At 36.0% G+C, this 16,525-nt stretch overlaps 1 protein-coding gene and 1 pseudogene across 1 annotated transcript in view; both read right to left on the bottom strand.

Annotated features, from left to right (window-relative positions):
* The window catches only part of CLSTN1 (calsyntenin 1), a 199,739-nt gene that overhangs the window by 90,157 nt on the left and 93,057 nt on the right, over positions 1-16,525 (bottom strand). The window contains 7 exon segments of the mRNA XM_053691497.1: positions 3,919-4,145; positions 4,468-4,616; positions 5,127-5,284; positions 6,480-6,530; positions 6,975-7,137; positions 14,553-14,615; positions 14,618-14,676. Coding sequence (XP_053547472.1) covers positions 3,919-4,145; positions 4,468-4,616; positions 5,127-5,284; positions 6,480-6,530; positions 6,975-7,137; positions 14,553-14,615; positions 14,618-14,676 — 870 coding nt within the window.
* Positions 343-461, bottom strand: LOC128639335 (uncharacterized; annotated as a pseudogene).

The raw sequence follows: 16,525 nt of genomic DNA, 5'->3' as shown, positions 1-16,525 counted from the left end.
AGCACAAACTTACTTCACCACCTCCATAGGAGGCAAAGTTTGTAAAAACTGAATTGTGGGTGTGGTGAGGGGTGTATTTATAGGCATTTTGAGGTTTGGGAAACTTTGCCTCTCCTGGTAGGAATGTATATCCCATACGTCACTAGCTCATGGACTCTTGCTAATTACATGAAAGAAAAAGGAGAACATTCCTTTAATCCTACTCTCTTGACGAGTGGAAGAAACCCTGTTTCACCGATAAAGTCAGAGGATAATTCTGCCAGACCGAATCCAAACAAGGTCTCATCCTTGAAGGACACCCTGAAAGCATGGACCTGGAGACAACCTAAAAATTTAATCTCAAGCCTACCGCACCTGGGATTTCCAGGCGGTCTCCCATCAAGGTATTGGCCAAGCCTGGCCCTGTTTAATTTCCGAGATCAGACGGGATCGGGTCCATTAAAGGGAATGTGGCAAAAGACTGCAACTGCAGAACTAAAAAGCCTAGACTGTACCACTAAGGCCTAGATTAGGCTACACGGCTCCAAAATTCTAGCCACAACGCCCGGCAGCCTAGTCCAGCAAGTCCAATAAGACAGGGCATCTTAAAATGAACAATTGACCTATTTAATGGACATCCAGCGCTAGACGCTGGATTCAACCAGCAACCTTCAAGTTGCAAGGCTACCAGGTTACATTAGCTTTCCTGCTTCATGTCCATGGATCCATGAAGGAACAGCAACCCTCCATAGGGATCTCAATTCTCTGAACCATAGTAGAAACAACTCATCTACTAGGGTACCGTGCAGTAAAATGGAGCCAGGGACAGGAGACCGGAAGAAAAGTATCACTAGGGTCTCCTATTTCTGGTAAAATATCCAGGGCATGTTAGAGAAAATTTCTTATAGAAAAGAACAATCTACAATGAAAAGTTCACCAAACTTTCATAGGTTGACGACAGAGACATTATCTCATCCAAGTAGCCCAAACCTCCTTTAACAGTACATGAGGTGAGCATACATCTGAAAGAGACCACTTCAGCATCAGATGAAGGAATTATACTGTCCAAATCTGAGACTTTACCCATAGGAGCTACCGGTGAATTCTCCTCACCAGACTAGGGAGATAGAGTAATCTGTGTAGCAGAATAGGGAGCAGAAACCTCACTATCTGAATTTTCAAACGTCCTCCTGCGTTTTCCCTGTAGGATAGGAAAAACAGATAAAACCACAGATACCGCAGAGGATACCAAGGTTGTAAAATCTGAACGCAAATACACTCTTCCAAGAGTTTGAGAGGAACCACAGGGCACTGCATGTGACGCCATAAAGGCTTTGGACGTTAAGGAGAAGCTGTGGCATTGCCTACACAGCATCAACTTAAGAGACATCGGGTACAGTGGGCAAAAACGTATCTCTACCTGAGAAAGTTAGCTAGAAATCAGCAGAAAAAAGGCATATAAGCCCACAGCCTGTGCCTCTCTAAAGTCATAGCACCTAAAGTTAAAGGGACATAATACTCATATGCTAAATCACTTGAAACTGATGCAGTATAACTGTAAAAAGCTGACAGAAAAATATCACCTGAGCATCTCTATGTAAAAAAGGAAGATATTTTACCTCACAATCTCCTCATCTCAGCAGAGTAAGTTCTGTGCAAAATATTATACTCAGCTGCAGGTAAAAAAAATTAAAATAAATAATGAAGAAATGAACTGCAGCCAATCAGCATCAGCAGTGCTGATGTCATGACCTCTTTTACTGTGATCTCATGAGATTTCACTTAACTCTCATGAGATTTCATAGTAAGCTTCCTTTAACCTGAATAGGAAATAATATGAGAGTGCACAAGGCTCATCCCCTTAGCTGTCCCAGGACAGACATACTAATATGCTGCTTAGAAATACTTTACAATGGGATGTGGCTACTGAGGAACTTTTGAGGTAAAATATCTTTCTTTTTTACATAGAGATGTTCAGGTGATATTTTCAAGTCAGCGTTTTACATCTATGCTGCATCACTTTCAAGTGTTTCAACATTTGGGTATTATGGCCCTTTAATGCATTATTTATATTCTTTTAAAACATTTGAAAAATATTGGATCTCTGATAGGATTAACCTCAGATTGGATGAAAAAACTTTATTTAAACAGAATCTCTGATAGGGCTTTCCTTAACACTAAGCAGGAGAGTGAAAAACATTATACATTATAATACATTATCACATTATACAATACTTCAGTCTAACTGAAGAAATTACATTACATTTTTTTTTTAAGTTGCCAAGGCAGGTCTCCTGAGTAGATAACCATTATAGAAGAGACGCCACTCCGCTAGCCAACTCCTGAGAAATCAAGGCTAAGGCGGAGAATCGGGTCCGTGACCCACCAACAAGTAATGCGCCGCATATTCAGTGCGTGCCTCAAAATTATGTTTAGAGAAAAGACAGGCAATCATAATACCACCATCACAAAATACAACAGAGATCCTCTCCTCAGGATAAACCAGAGAAGAGGTCATGTGCTAAGGCAAACCGAGCCCAGAGAGAGAGCACACGCTTCTCTCTGTCCCGCCATGAAAATGAAATGGCGTATCCAGCACAGTTACTAGAGGCTAGAATAAGGCACGACTACAAGCGCTTATGACCTCTTCCTGTCCCAAAGAGAGTCTTTTTTTTCTTTAAACTGTAGTTTTTTTAAATAAAGGGGATTTCTGTAATATGATCCTTAGCGTGAAAAGCACTATGAACAACTCAGCATCTAAAGTCTTTTAAACACTTGAACACTGACTGTTGTGCAGAGTGGGCGGAGTTCGCCCAGGGGCAGCACGATTGTGATGCTGATAAATGTATTTCTCCACAAGAGCATAACATCCAAAAACAGAGATGATTATTAACAAGTTTATGCTAAGCTACAGCCCATACAAATAAAATTGGATATACTCTTAAGATTCCATCAAAAGGAATAATCCCAGTCTCAGAAGTCACAAGATCAGTGCCTGCTCCCTGCCATAAAACATCCTTTTTAAAGGATTATTGTCCCAATAAAGTGCATTTTTAGAGTAATTTACCTTTTCAGTGCCAGCCTCCTCCCTAGAGACAAAAAGGCACTTACCTGCACTTCCAGCTGTCCGGCAGGAGGACAGTACACCCAGCATGAGAGGATGCCACTCCACACAGAGACCTGTGGAAAAAAAAGAATGACAGAGTAAGCCTTCTCTGACATTCTGACACATGGCAGCAATCTGTTAGGAAAATGCAGTGAGGCCCACCTCACAAGTTCCCAACTGCTTAAAAGCTACCACTGCCCTGCTAAAGAGACTAACGTGGAGTACAGCTACACCCAATTGTGATGGAAGATCAGAGCAAACCTGCCCTGGCTTCAAAACAAAAAAAATCTTGATAGAAGAATCTTAATCAGGACACCTAATTACTTTACCTCCTCCTTGCACTAGAGGCAAAGAGAATGACTGGGGTTTGTGGGAAGGCAAGTGATACTTAACAGCTTTGCTGTGGTGTTCTTTGCCACCTCCTGCTGGCCAGGAGTGATATTCCCAACAGTAATTGATGATCCTGTGGACTCACCGTGTCATTAGAAAGAAACTATAAAGTTTTTTTACAATTTTAGATAAAATTAATGCTGCTGCAGTATTGGTTGTGTACTAAGCCTCTCTGGCTAATGGCAACTGCATCTGCCTTATGGGTAGAGAGTGATGTGCCTTTGTAAGCCAAACAATACATCTTCTCTTTATTAAGGACAGAAATAGGATTAAAAAAATAAAAATCTTGAAATTCTCTTCTTAAGATGAAACAGTAGACTGCAAATTTTCTTTAATATGTTGAGGGTTAAAACAGAATGTACTGGTTTGTTCTATAAGATAGTTTGAAAATAAAATAAAATACATATCTGCATTTTGGCAGAAAAACAAAAAAAAAAACTAACCTGTTGGATCATCTTCTCCTTCACCCTCCGGTTCAATCTCACGTGTGATTGTGCTAATAATGTGCAATTCTGGGAAGAGAGACACACCCTCATTGCTTTCAAACTCTGATGCAGAGCGGGCAAAGTGGTCTATACCACTAAGGCTGATTTTGGGTTCCTCTGGCTGTAGCACCATGACATATCCCTCAATGTCAGGTATGGACATACAGGTCTCTTCGTTGAAGCATCTGACAAAAACAAAACAATTGAACATAGTAAGATTCAAGGCTTGCTAAGCAAACATACTGTGCTCAAATTTAATGAATTGGCAAAGATAAGTCTCTTTATTATCTATTACTGGGTAATCCCTAATAGAACCGCTTGAGGTTGCTGTGTTACCACTATAGCTGCATCAACATTATGGCAAATTAAATACAATTCTACTGCTTGTGCCTGAGATTTAATTTACCTTCCAGTTGATTCTGATTAAAGGCAATTGCAACTGCACACATTATGAAAGAGTTTATTTTTGTTAATTATTAAAAATCAGTGTCTGTACTGCACACATACTTTACTGTGGTGGTGATTTTAAGACGTCTTATCCCAGGTGTGGGGAATTGGCGAGAGTTCAAGTAAGAAATGTGCTGCATTGCTTGGTCAAAACGATCTATATCGTCACCTTCCAAAGACAGACCAGACTGGCTGGGGCTTAAGTTGATCTGTAAAAAAAAAAGAAGGAAAATAAGACGGGAAGTTCAAGAACTTTTTTCCCCTATAGTTTTCAATGTAATATTGTTAAAACACAAAGACCAACAAATCTCACATTGCCTATAAAAGCAATAGAATTAGAAAAAAATAACTAACTGTAAAAACAAAATATCAAAAGTGTTTTCAAAAGTCATTAAAAATAAAATAAGTTGGTTGGATTAAGATCATGTAGCAGATACTAACGAGTATCTGTAACTATATTGTACAGGTACCAAAACATCCATTGAGGCTTGCTACTGTCAAGCAACTATGTGTTACTGACACTGGGTACAAAAATAGATGAGCAAATAAATTGAGTGTGGTTGACTAAAAGGAACCAATCTCTAAAGTACTGAATTGAAAGACAATAGTGTGATGGAAGCCGATAACCAAGTAAATATTGGTCTAAAATGTTTAAAATGTGAGGCTGGACTTACTTGCCAGCTGTACCCATGACGTCCCTCTTAAAGAGTCAATATTACCTTCATGCCTTTCCCGATGCCTTCAGCAGCCTGGAACTCCAGCCCCTCCTTGCAGGTATATAAACAGTCAATCACCTTCTTGCTTTCTAGTTTACCAGAGCGTATCATCAAACCTGCAAGGTTCCCACGGAAAAACTGGGCCATGTGCTGCTCGCCTCCTTTAAAAAGAAGAAAAACAAAAAAGTTAAACACCTGCAAAGTCACTTCATGACTTTATGACGTTATGTTATAGCCCAGTAGATGGTTACAGTTTCACATGCAGGTTAGTAACATCTCCTGGAATCAGCCAAGTCATATCCAGGAATAATGAAAGGGTTTATCATGCAGATGAGCACTGTAGGTCAAAAACTAAAAAAGGCAAAGTTGGTAAATGTGCTCCGCCTGTGGAAACTTCACTAAATTACTCGGAGTAGTCATATCATTGCGCAACAAACTTTCCCAAACGAAAAAAAAAAAGTAAACTAAGATACATTGTTAAAAAAAAACTTTAAACTTTACAACTATCAGTTTGTTGGCATAAAACATGCTGGAATGAAGAAAGGCAGCCTCAACTCAGTAATAAGCAACTGTGTCAACACAGATATAGCCAAGGGATATCTTGACTTGAGAAAAAAAATTACATTTAATTCAACAAACAAGAAAAAAATGAGCCTATGGGAAAAGTGGCCCATTACATCTTGTATGATTTAATAAAACATTAACTATACACACAATATACTAGATTATATTCAGAGCTTTCTCCTGGCCTAAAAAAACAAAAGGTCAGAAGAAAAAGAAAAAAAAAAAAGCTGTGTTTTTGCATTAGATTAAGAGGCACTAGTTTTTTTGATACCATAGAACATACCGCTAGGTATGGTTTTGTCACCGTGAGGCATATAGAAAGTGCAGGTTGACATTAAATATAGCCAAGATTTAAGTTTTACTAAAATTCTATAAGAGAAAGTTATCAAGTATACTAGGTCTCTAAATACGGTATTTATCAAGTATGCTATATCTCTAAAGACAGTATTTATCAAGTATACTAGATCTCTAAAGACGGTATTTATCAAGTATACAAGATCCCTAAAGACGGCATTTAACAAGCATACTAGATCTCTAAAGACGGTATATATTGATGGGACATTGTTTTACTAAGAGTTGTATAACTATGTTAGCATGGCCTCCGAAACGTATGAAATGAAATTAAGTGAGAAAGATTTTCAATGAACAAAAATATAGAGCTAAGAGCAAGCGCAAAAATATGAAAAGAAATTGTACAGGAAGTGATTTGCATTTCATGCATGGGCTGATGGTGTGGAATGTTTTGTGCAGTTTTAAGGAAGACATAAATGGAAGGGAACAAACGGCTGCCACCTGCATCACTTTCTGGCATTGGGTCAGTGATATTTCCATTTCCTGAATACTCTGCAGAAAATCAAGAGAAGGGACAAACAAGGGAAGTGACCAAGGGGTTACGGACATTGTTGCAGACAAAACATTATGTAAACAGATGCATTTACATGGAGAAAAAAAAAACATTGCTAGATCCTCAAAAGAAAATTCTGGACACTGAAGCTACTACGGTTTCTGCACCACAGTGCTATTAAAATACAAACAGTATCTAAGTATTGTTAGACACTAAGCACCATATGCCTAGTAATTATATGCTTAACCATATTAAACTATAAACTATATATTAATATTGCATTTCCAAGTAACACGTTAGTTGTCCTCACAATGAGACTGGTACATGCAGCACTGCACACACAAATATAAAACTATGCACGCTTTCTTAACTTCTCCAATCTCTGCAGTCAGATATAATTATGTTACGCTGATAAAGGATAGACGGTATTATGGATTCCTTACCTTGCCAACATGCACCAACCACCAGCTGGGTGTCAATCTGAGTAGGATGCAGGGGATAATCTTCTGTCACAGTAAATGGCTCATATGAAACACCATCAACATATAAAGAAACGGTGGGAAACTCTACTTGCAGAACAAAGTGGTGCCATTCTTTATCACAGACCTGAAAAGCATCAACCACCAACAGGAACAAATTATTTTTTTTTCAATTTCCCGAAATTCTCAATGTTTCAAGTGCAGTCTTTTTATTTGCTTAATTTAGGAATAAGAGTGGAGAACACAGACCGAGAGTGGAGAACACAGACCGTGATTGGCGAGTTTGTGTGACTGCTGTGGTTGACTGTGGCTCTGTACCATGACTCTACATATACATTTAACCTTTAGTAGATGTTAAATACAGTTATCTAGGGTCAGTAATGCACAAATAACATGCTCCAACATGCTTTTTATATCAGAATGTCACTTTAATGATTTGTTAATTAAGTCCAAAAATACTCAAAAACAACCAGGAGGCAGCAGGGTGAAAATTAGCAAATGGCTGTGAGAAAATAAAAATAACTAGAAAACAGACTGAATTTCAGACAAGAAATGTTTTGTTTTTTTTGCGTCTTTCATCAGTACTAATTTTATCCTAAAGCTACAAAACCACACAAGTAATATACTTCAGTGCCCTCCCCAGGGCCTATATGATTTAACTGAATGTAAGACAATATTAAAGGACCAGTCAACACATTAGATTTGCATAATCAACAAATGCAAGATAACAAGACAATGCAATAGCACTTAGTCTGAACTTCAAATGAGTAGTAGATTTTTTTATAACAAATTTCAAAGTTATGTATATTTCCACTCCCCTTGTACCATGTGATAGCAATCAGCCAATCACAAATGCATATACGTATAGTCTGTGAATTCTTGCACATGCTCAGTAGGATCTGGTGACTCAAAAATTGTATATATAAAAGACTGTGCACATTTTTTTTAATGGAAGTAAATTTGAAAGTTGTTTAAAATTACATGCTATATCTGAATCATGAAAATTTGATTTAACCTGAGTGTCCCTTTAAGTTAACATTTGAAAATATAAATTTGTTTCAATGTCTGTTGCACAAATTATCATTAAATACATTTATGTTAAATTATGCAATTAGCTTGTGCTTTGGATAGTTATAGTAACATTAATAAATAACAGAAAATGTTATAATATTGCTCCCACCAAGCTACTTTAGATTGCTACCTGGCTGGCAACATTTTCTGTGAAGAACACGGATACTTATTAGTGTAAAACCATAATATTTTGGGTTTAGCACAGTATCACAAGTATAATAAAAACCTTTGTTTCTAAAGACACACAAGAGCAAATCTTAGTTCTGCTGACTAAATCAAAATCTCTCTCGTCTCAGATTACCGTGCATCAGACAGAGGAATCTAAAACCGCACTATAACGGCGCAATTTAATTGTTGTCTGAAGTATAGATGAACTGCATTTGCACTGAAGGTCACCTTGGATCCAATACTACTGCTGGAAGCAATGTCACTGCTGCTGCTACTCTAGGAATTGGCTTGTCAAATCTCACTTATTTTTAGTGAAGCTGAAAAACCAGAACACAACAAATTTTAATAAAGATAATTTGCTGTTTTAGAAAATAAATCACCCTGCTTATCTGTCATCCAGTTTTCAACCAATTTAAGCTGAAGACATATAGCTAATTACCAATGAATAGCACTGTAACAAACCAAATAAAAAGGTCGTCTTATCATAACGAAAATAAGCGGACAAATGAAAGATCCTGGAATTACCAAAATGGGCTTAGAAAACTAACAGTCATAAGCATGATGCAACTATCCCAATTAGTGATAAATTATCTTCCTCAAGGCCTTGCACAAAAAACTCCAATGAGGCACAATCAGAATTTTCATTTGTTCTTGTTAAGATGTTTTTTTCTGGTCATAATCAAGTGTTTACTTGAAACGATACAGCATCTCGCAGCTTCCCACACCTCCCCCAGCAATCTGCTATACAGCATCTACAACTGCCTGGAAACAGAAATAATTAACACACTAACAGATCTCTGCAGCAAATTTATAACTGCAACATTATTAGTGTTGCATTCAATCTGAGCAAAATCAAACAAAGGGAAAGACTTTCCTTAAAGGGATAGTAAACCCCAACATTTTCTTTTATGATTCCGATAGAACATATAATTTTAAACAACTTTCCAATGTAATTATATTATCAAATTTTCTTCATACTCTTGTTATCCATTGCCGAAGGGACAGCATTGCACTACTGACAGGAAGCTGAAAATATCTATTTAGCCAATCACAAGAGACAAATGTGTGCAGGCACCAATTAGCAGCAGCTCCCACTAGTGTAGGATATGTGCGTATTCATTTTTTAACAAGGGATACTAAGAGAACGAAGCACATTTGAAAATAGAAAATAATTTAAAAGTGTCTTAAAATGACCTGCTCTATCTGAATCATGCACGTTTAATTTTGACTTTCTTATCCCTTTAATTATGCTGGGAATTATAGATGGATGAATTTCTCTAGATTTAAACAAATCTTTATGTGCAACTCGTGTGATACATATAATTTGAGAAAATACAATTATTAAAAGGGATCTAGTGTAAAAATAAAACTGATTTGTTAGAACATTTTACTTTTAATAAAAAAAAAAAACTTTTCTTTCACGATTTAGACAGAACATATAATCTTAAACAACCTTCCAATTAACTTCTATTATCTAATTTATTTAATTCTCATGGAACCCTTACTGTGAGCTTGCTGCCGATTGGTGGCTGCACATAAATGATTTTTTTATTGGTTCAACAGATGTGTTTAGCTAGTTCCCAGTAGTGCATTGCTGCGCCTTCAACAAAGAATACCAAGAGAATTAAGCAAATTTGATAACAGAAGTAAATTAGAAAGTTGTTTAAAATTGTACAGTATCTTCTGTCTGAATCATAAAAGAAATATTTTGCGTTTCATGTCCCTTTAACACTTTGCAGGAGTTAAAGTAAAATTGTTAAAGCATAGTCAAAGCTGCACTCCTGGAACACAAGCATTTTGTGCCAGTTAAGGATACGGCCAGTGATTGGAGCATATGCATGTACACATGCTTCTCATTTGTTTGCAAACAACATTACACTACACTGTCCTTTTAAAGGGACAGTATACACCAATTTCCATATAACTGCATGTAATAGACACTAATATAAAGAATAATATGCACAGATACGGATATAAAAATCCAGTATAAAACCGTTTAAAACCATAAGCACTGTTGATGAAGTTAGGCTGAGACACCCACTGAAGGGGCTGAGAGCAGACCTTCCCCTGCATATGACCCACTATACAAACAGAAGCAACCTGAAGTCTGTATATACCTAAAACTTTGGGGCTTGGTTAGTAGTCTGTATAAATGAGTATACTTCTAAAACTTTGGGGCTTGGTTAGTAGTCTGTATAAATGAGTATACTTCTAAAACTTTGGGACTTTAGAGTCTGAAATCAGCAAAATGTTATTTAAAAAAATAAGCAAAACTTTACATTTTTACAAAAACACCCCCAGATGGGATATATAAATGGATCATCTACAAAACATTTATGCAAAGAAAAATCTAATGTACAATGTTAAAGTTGTATAAATCAAGGTCAGCTCACACAACTGCAGTTAAGAGATATAGACAATAAATAGATGAAGCTGTGTCCTGAATCACATCTACTAACAGAACTGCCCCAACAGCCATCAGATCACAGGAGAGGCTAATCTTACTAGGTGACTACAGAAACTGTCAGGTGACCTCTGTGCTCTAAGCACTGGACAGGAACAGGTGACAAAGCACTCACTAGCCTGGAACAATCACCTAGCACTTCTAGAAGAAAACTAAGGAGTCCCAAAATATATATTTTTGTAATAATTGTGAACCAGTTACCCATAATCTGTGCTGCTCTGACCCGGTGTGAAGATAAGATGCACAATCCTTATCAACTCACATCAATAACCCCATTTTTACAAAATTGTATAGCACTACAAAGAAAAATCTAGATGAATTCTTAACGTTGCAAACAATTAGCATCCACATATGTTAAGTGCATAAGTAAACTGCAGGAACACAATCTGTTTTTGTTTTTATGTTAAGTACATAAGTATACTGCAGGAAGACTATTTGTTTTTATGTTCAGTGTATAAGTATACTGCAGGTACACTATTATTATTATCATCATCATCATCAGGTATTTGTAGAGCGCCAACAGATTCCGCAGTGCTGTAAACATAGTCGGTATATAGGATAGCTTTTGCAGGGATCAAGTGGGTAGAGGGCCCTGCCGAGAGTTTCACTGTTGTAGTCGGCTCTTATGAAGCGATCTGTAAACAGCTGGGCCCATAGGCTTACATTCTAAGGGGTTCAAGGGGAAAGCAATGGAGTTAGGAAAGGTTAGTGTTGGTTGTATGCATCCCTGAATAGTAGATTCTTTAGGGAACACTTGAAGCTGTTAAAACTAGGGGAGAGTCTTATGGAGCGAGGCAGGGAGTTCCACAAGATGGGGGCCAGTCTGGAGAAGTCCTGTAAACATGAATGTGAGGAAGTAACAAGAGAGGAGGAGCACTATTTGTTGTTTTATGTTAAGTACATAAGTATACTGCAGGAACACTATTTGTTTTTATGTTAAGTACATAAGTATACGGCAGGAACACTATTTGTTTTTTTATGTTAAGTACATAAGTATACTGCAGGAACACTATTTGTTTTTATGTTAAGTACATAAGTATACGGCAGGAACACTATTTGTTTTTTTATGTTAAGTACATAAGTATACTGCAGGAACACTATTTGTTTTTATGTTCAGTGTATAAGTATACTGCAGGAACACTATTTGTTTTTATGTTAAGTACATAAGTATACGGCAGGAACACTATTTGTTTTTTTATGTTAAGTACATAAGTATACTGCAGGAACACTATTTGTTTTTTTATGTTAAGTACATAAGTATACTGCAGGAACACTATTTGTTTTTATGTTCAGTGTATAAGTATACTGCAGGAACACTATTTGTTTTTATGTTAAGTACATAAGTATACGGCAGGAACACTATTTGTTTTTTTATGTTAAGTACATAAGTATACTGCAGGAACACTATTTGTTTTTTTATGTTAAGTACATAAGTATACTGCAGGAACACTATTTGTTTTTTTATGTTAAGTACATAAGCATACTGCAGGAACACTACTTGTTTTTTTATGTTAAGTACATAAGTATACGGCAGGAACACTATTTGTTTTTTTATGTTAAGTACATAAGTATACTGCAAGAACACTATTTGTTTTTATGTTAAGTACATAAGTATACGGCAGGAACACTATTTGTTTTTTTATGTTAAGTACATAAGTATACTGCAGGAACACTATTTGTTTTTATGTTCAGTGTATAAGTATACTGCAGGAACACTATTTGTTTTTATGTTAAGTACATAAGTATACGGCAGGAACACTATTTGTTTTTTTATGTTAAGTACATAAGTATACTGCAGGAACACTATTTGTTTTTTTATGTTAAGTACATAAGTATACTGCAGGAACACTATTTGTTTTTATGTTCAGTGTATAAGTATACTGCAGGAACACTATTTGTTTTTATGTTAAGTACATAAGTATACGGCAGGAACACTATTTGTTATTTTATGTTAAGTACATAAGTATACTGCAGGAACACTATTTGTTTTTTTATGTTAAGTACATAAGTATACTGCAGGAACACTATTTGTTTTTTTATGTTAAGTACATAAGCATACTGCAGGAACACTACTTGTTTTTTTATGTTAAGTACATAAGTATACGGCAGGAACACTATTTGTTTTTATGTTAAGTACATAAGTATACTGCAGGAACACTATTTGTTTTTTTATGTTAAGTACATAAGCATACTGCAGGAACACTATTTGTTTTTATGTTAAGTACATAAGTATACTGCAGGAACACTATTTGTTTTTATGTTAAGTACATAAGTATACGGCAGGAACACTATTTGTTATTTTATGTTAAGTACATAAGTATACTGCAGGAACACTATTTGTTTTTTTATGTTAAGTACATAAGTATACTGCAGGAACACTATTTGTTTTTTTATGTTAAGTACATAAGCATACTGCAGGAACACTACTTGTTTTTTTATGTTAAGTACATAAGTATACGGCAGGAACACTATTTGTTTTTATGTTAAGTACATAAGTATACTGCAGGAACACTATTTGTTTTTTTATGTTAAGTACATAAGCATACTGCAGGAACACTATTTGTTTTTATGTTAAGTACATAAGTATACTGCAGGAACACTATTTGTTTTTTTATGTTAAGTACATAAGCATACTGCAGGAACACTATTTGTTTTTTTATGTTAAGTACATAAGCATACTGCAGGAACACTATTTGTTTTTTTATGTTAAGTACATAAGTATACGGCAGGAACACTATTTGTTTTTTTATGTTAAGTACATAAGCATACTGCAGGAACACTATTATTATGGGGTATTTTAAAAGACATTATTTTAAGTGGCACACAAACAGAATGGATAAATGCAGTTATTTTTCAGTATTTATTCATCTCACTGCACAGACTTAAAGCTTGTTCCTTCTCATACAGCAGCAGTGAAGCAATAAAGCCCCTATGTACAGAGTTATGTAGAAGGGCTCTAAACAAAATGTAAGAATAAATATATCAGCATACCCAAATAACTGACTTTTCTATTTATTATTCTATTATAAAATGTACTTTGTAATATAAACTGAAATCTGACGCAAATAATACACAAGCATAAAAGTAAGGTCTCAGAACACTGCACACAGGGTGAAAAAGAAACCGTTCTTCCACTGGGTGTTCTGACGTGCTGTGATATTGGTTTTAGGTTTTTTTTTTATAAATAACCGGGAAGGTGTAAGCCATATTCTCAGGCAAGTATCTCCAGTGCGGCAAAATTGTAATGATTTTCTGGCTATAGCTTAGAGACTTAGTGTACTGGGGTAAAAACCATACGGATAGTATGAAGATCATTCCTACTTTATATCAACAACACAAAGTTAGGTTCTGATTCTCTAGCAGAGATATGGTTTTCATAGAAAACAGAAGACCTAATTGGCTGATTGAACATATTTGATACACAGTATATAATTTTTAACCAGCTAGAATCTATAAAACATTTATAGGATTTTATAATTATTTAATATTTTTAAGAAATTATAGTACCTGCGCTGCTACACCAATCACCTGCTGTTTATCTGTCGGAGGTGGCACTACTTGAAAACAATACAGCCATTTATTGGCAGATCCGCTGTACTGGGTGCAAAGTGCCAAACCAGTACAAAAATGTATAAGTGCAGGTTGTTTTGTTTTTTATCTTCTTGCCATTTTACATCGAAACACAAAGAAACAGTTTTTTCAGATAGAAAACAGAAATACATTCCCACTGCAGTGTGAATTTTATAAACTACAATTGAGTCTAAATGCACAAATAGAATTTTTCAAACCAATTCCTACCTGTGTGACAGGAAAACCAGCAGCCTGATCAGGCATCTCACCTGGTTTAACTTCCAGTGAAATTCAGCTGTTTTGTAGGTCTTCTCTTCGTCTGGACTCTTGGCGGAAACAGGAATCCCAGTTTACAGTTGTGGATGTAGAGAGAGTAGTGGTGACGGTTCATTTCTAGGAAGAATATAAAGGCTTTATTTATATAGCACTTTGCTCCTCAGGACAAGAAGAATTAATAACTTAGATATTTATCATTAGTGCTTATAAAAACATTTTAAAAATTTGTGTAACTGACTTCTCAATATTTTTGCAGACTATATAGTTTATAGGGATAGAAAGGTCAAAATTGAAATGTGCATAAGTGCATTTCCTTTTGAAATGAAAGCACTTTTGCATTATACTTCCATTAAAAAAAATGCTTCTAGTAAAAGTTGCTGTTTTTCAGCGGCATATGCACATATGCTACAAGGGCTTCTGCACCAGTATTCAGACTCAGAGAGCTGTCAGTGGCGTGTATTGTAATTTGTGTCTTACAAGCACTGCTGACTATGAGCAGGCATGGTGTTTAAAATACTGGTGCATGAGATCTCACAGCATATGTGCATATGCCACTGAAAAACAGTGATTACTTTTACTAGAAGCATTTTTACTAATTGAAGTACAATGCGAATGCCTCATTTTGTGCACATTTCAATGTTGACTCCTTTCCATTAATTTAGAATAAAGTTTGGCCACTCCTGCAGAATAACCAGCCGGTCAAGACAGTTCACTGCCTGAGTCATCTCAGCTAGTTGGAGGATACCGATGCGCAGTGTCAAAAAACAAAAAAAACAAATGAACATAGGTTGCAATAAAACAGTTCTAGGAACTACAAACTGTAAGCTTCTAAATTTGCTCTTTGCTAAGGTTGTCACATAAGCTTGAAATAGCCAGGCAGGTGGAATAAGCACTTAATCCAGTGTCTCTTAAAAGTTAACAATGTGGGCTGGGTATGTATTGCTGTAAAGCGACAATAGTAATTGTTGGTAAATGGTTGTGAAATCCAGAATCATTTGTAGGTTCTACTTAGAGCAAATCTGCAGCTGCAGTTATTCAGATGCATATGAAGTGAATAAATAATTTAAAAGGAATACAATTGGAGGTATGTGCTATTAAATAAAGTGTTATCTCTGTCTTGTAACTGGGATTTACATGTCAGCATTTCTAAAGAGAAATAAAAAAAGAATTTAAAAGAATTAAGTGCGTCTTCTATCTGATCCACTACAAAATCTATAAAACCAAGGGGGTTCCACTTATGAATCTCATCCACCCAAATGTTTGAGAATACTCACAGAAATCTAAAACCTCACTGCTCAAAAGGACATAATGTAAGGCAGTTAGGTTACACATTAGAATAAAATCCAAGGTAAGATAATATATGTTGAGACAAGCTCTGCAAAAGCACTACTAAAACTTTTGAGAATATGCCATTCAACCTACTGAAAGCAGATAAACCAGAAAAGGTCACGTCAATGGCACATGTGTACCATCATATTACTGAGTATTTTCAAAATCTTTTGCTCAGTCGTCATAGAAATGACTTAAGGAATCATACGGTCAGCTATGACTCCCTTTGAATTTTCAAATGCTCACACATTTCTTCAATGATCAAGTCTGCCATAAACCTTTTTCTTGGGACCCAGGGAGGAGAGAGATATAATTGTCCCATGTTATATACTGTTAAGATGAAAGTATTTGAACATCTTCCGATATAAAAGCAGTAAAGTATAATCATTAAGAACCATGTGCTGTACAGGACATGCGCGTACCAGAGACTTGAAGTTCTGAACTCACAAAGTGCTCCTGATTATCCTCTGATTACCCTTTCTGAAAAATATACAGGGAGTAATTTATCAATGGTGTCTATTAATAAACCAAAAAAAAAAGATTTTTGCTGCTCCAAAAAAAATGCCCCAATAAAGCCGAATTAGAAAAAGGATGAAAAATCGTGACCTGTTAGGGGGGAATATTATTTAATCTATGA

The sequence above is a fragment of the Bombina bombina genome, chromosome 8 (genome assembly GCF_027579735.1).
Source record: "Bombina bombina isolate aBomBom1 chromosome 8, aBomBom1.pri, whole genome shotgun sequence".
Lineage (NCBI taxonomy): Eukaryota > Metazoa > Chordata > Amphibia > Anura > Bombinatoridae > Bombina > Bombina bombina.
Note: the sequence above shows the minus strand (reverse complement) of the source record. Positions and strands in the feature narration are given on the sequence as shown.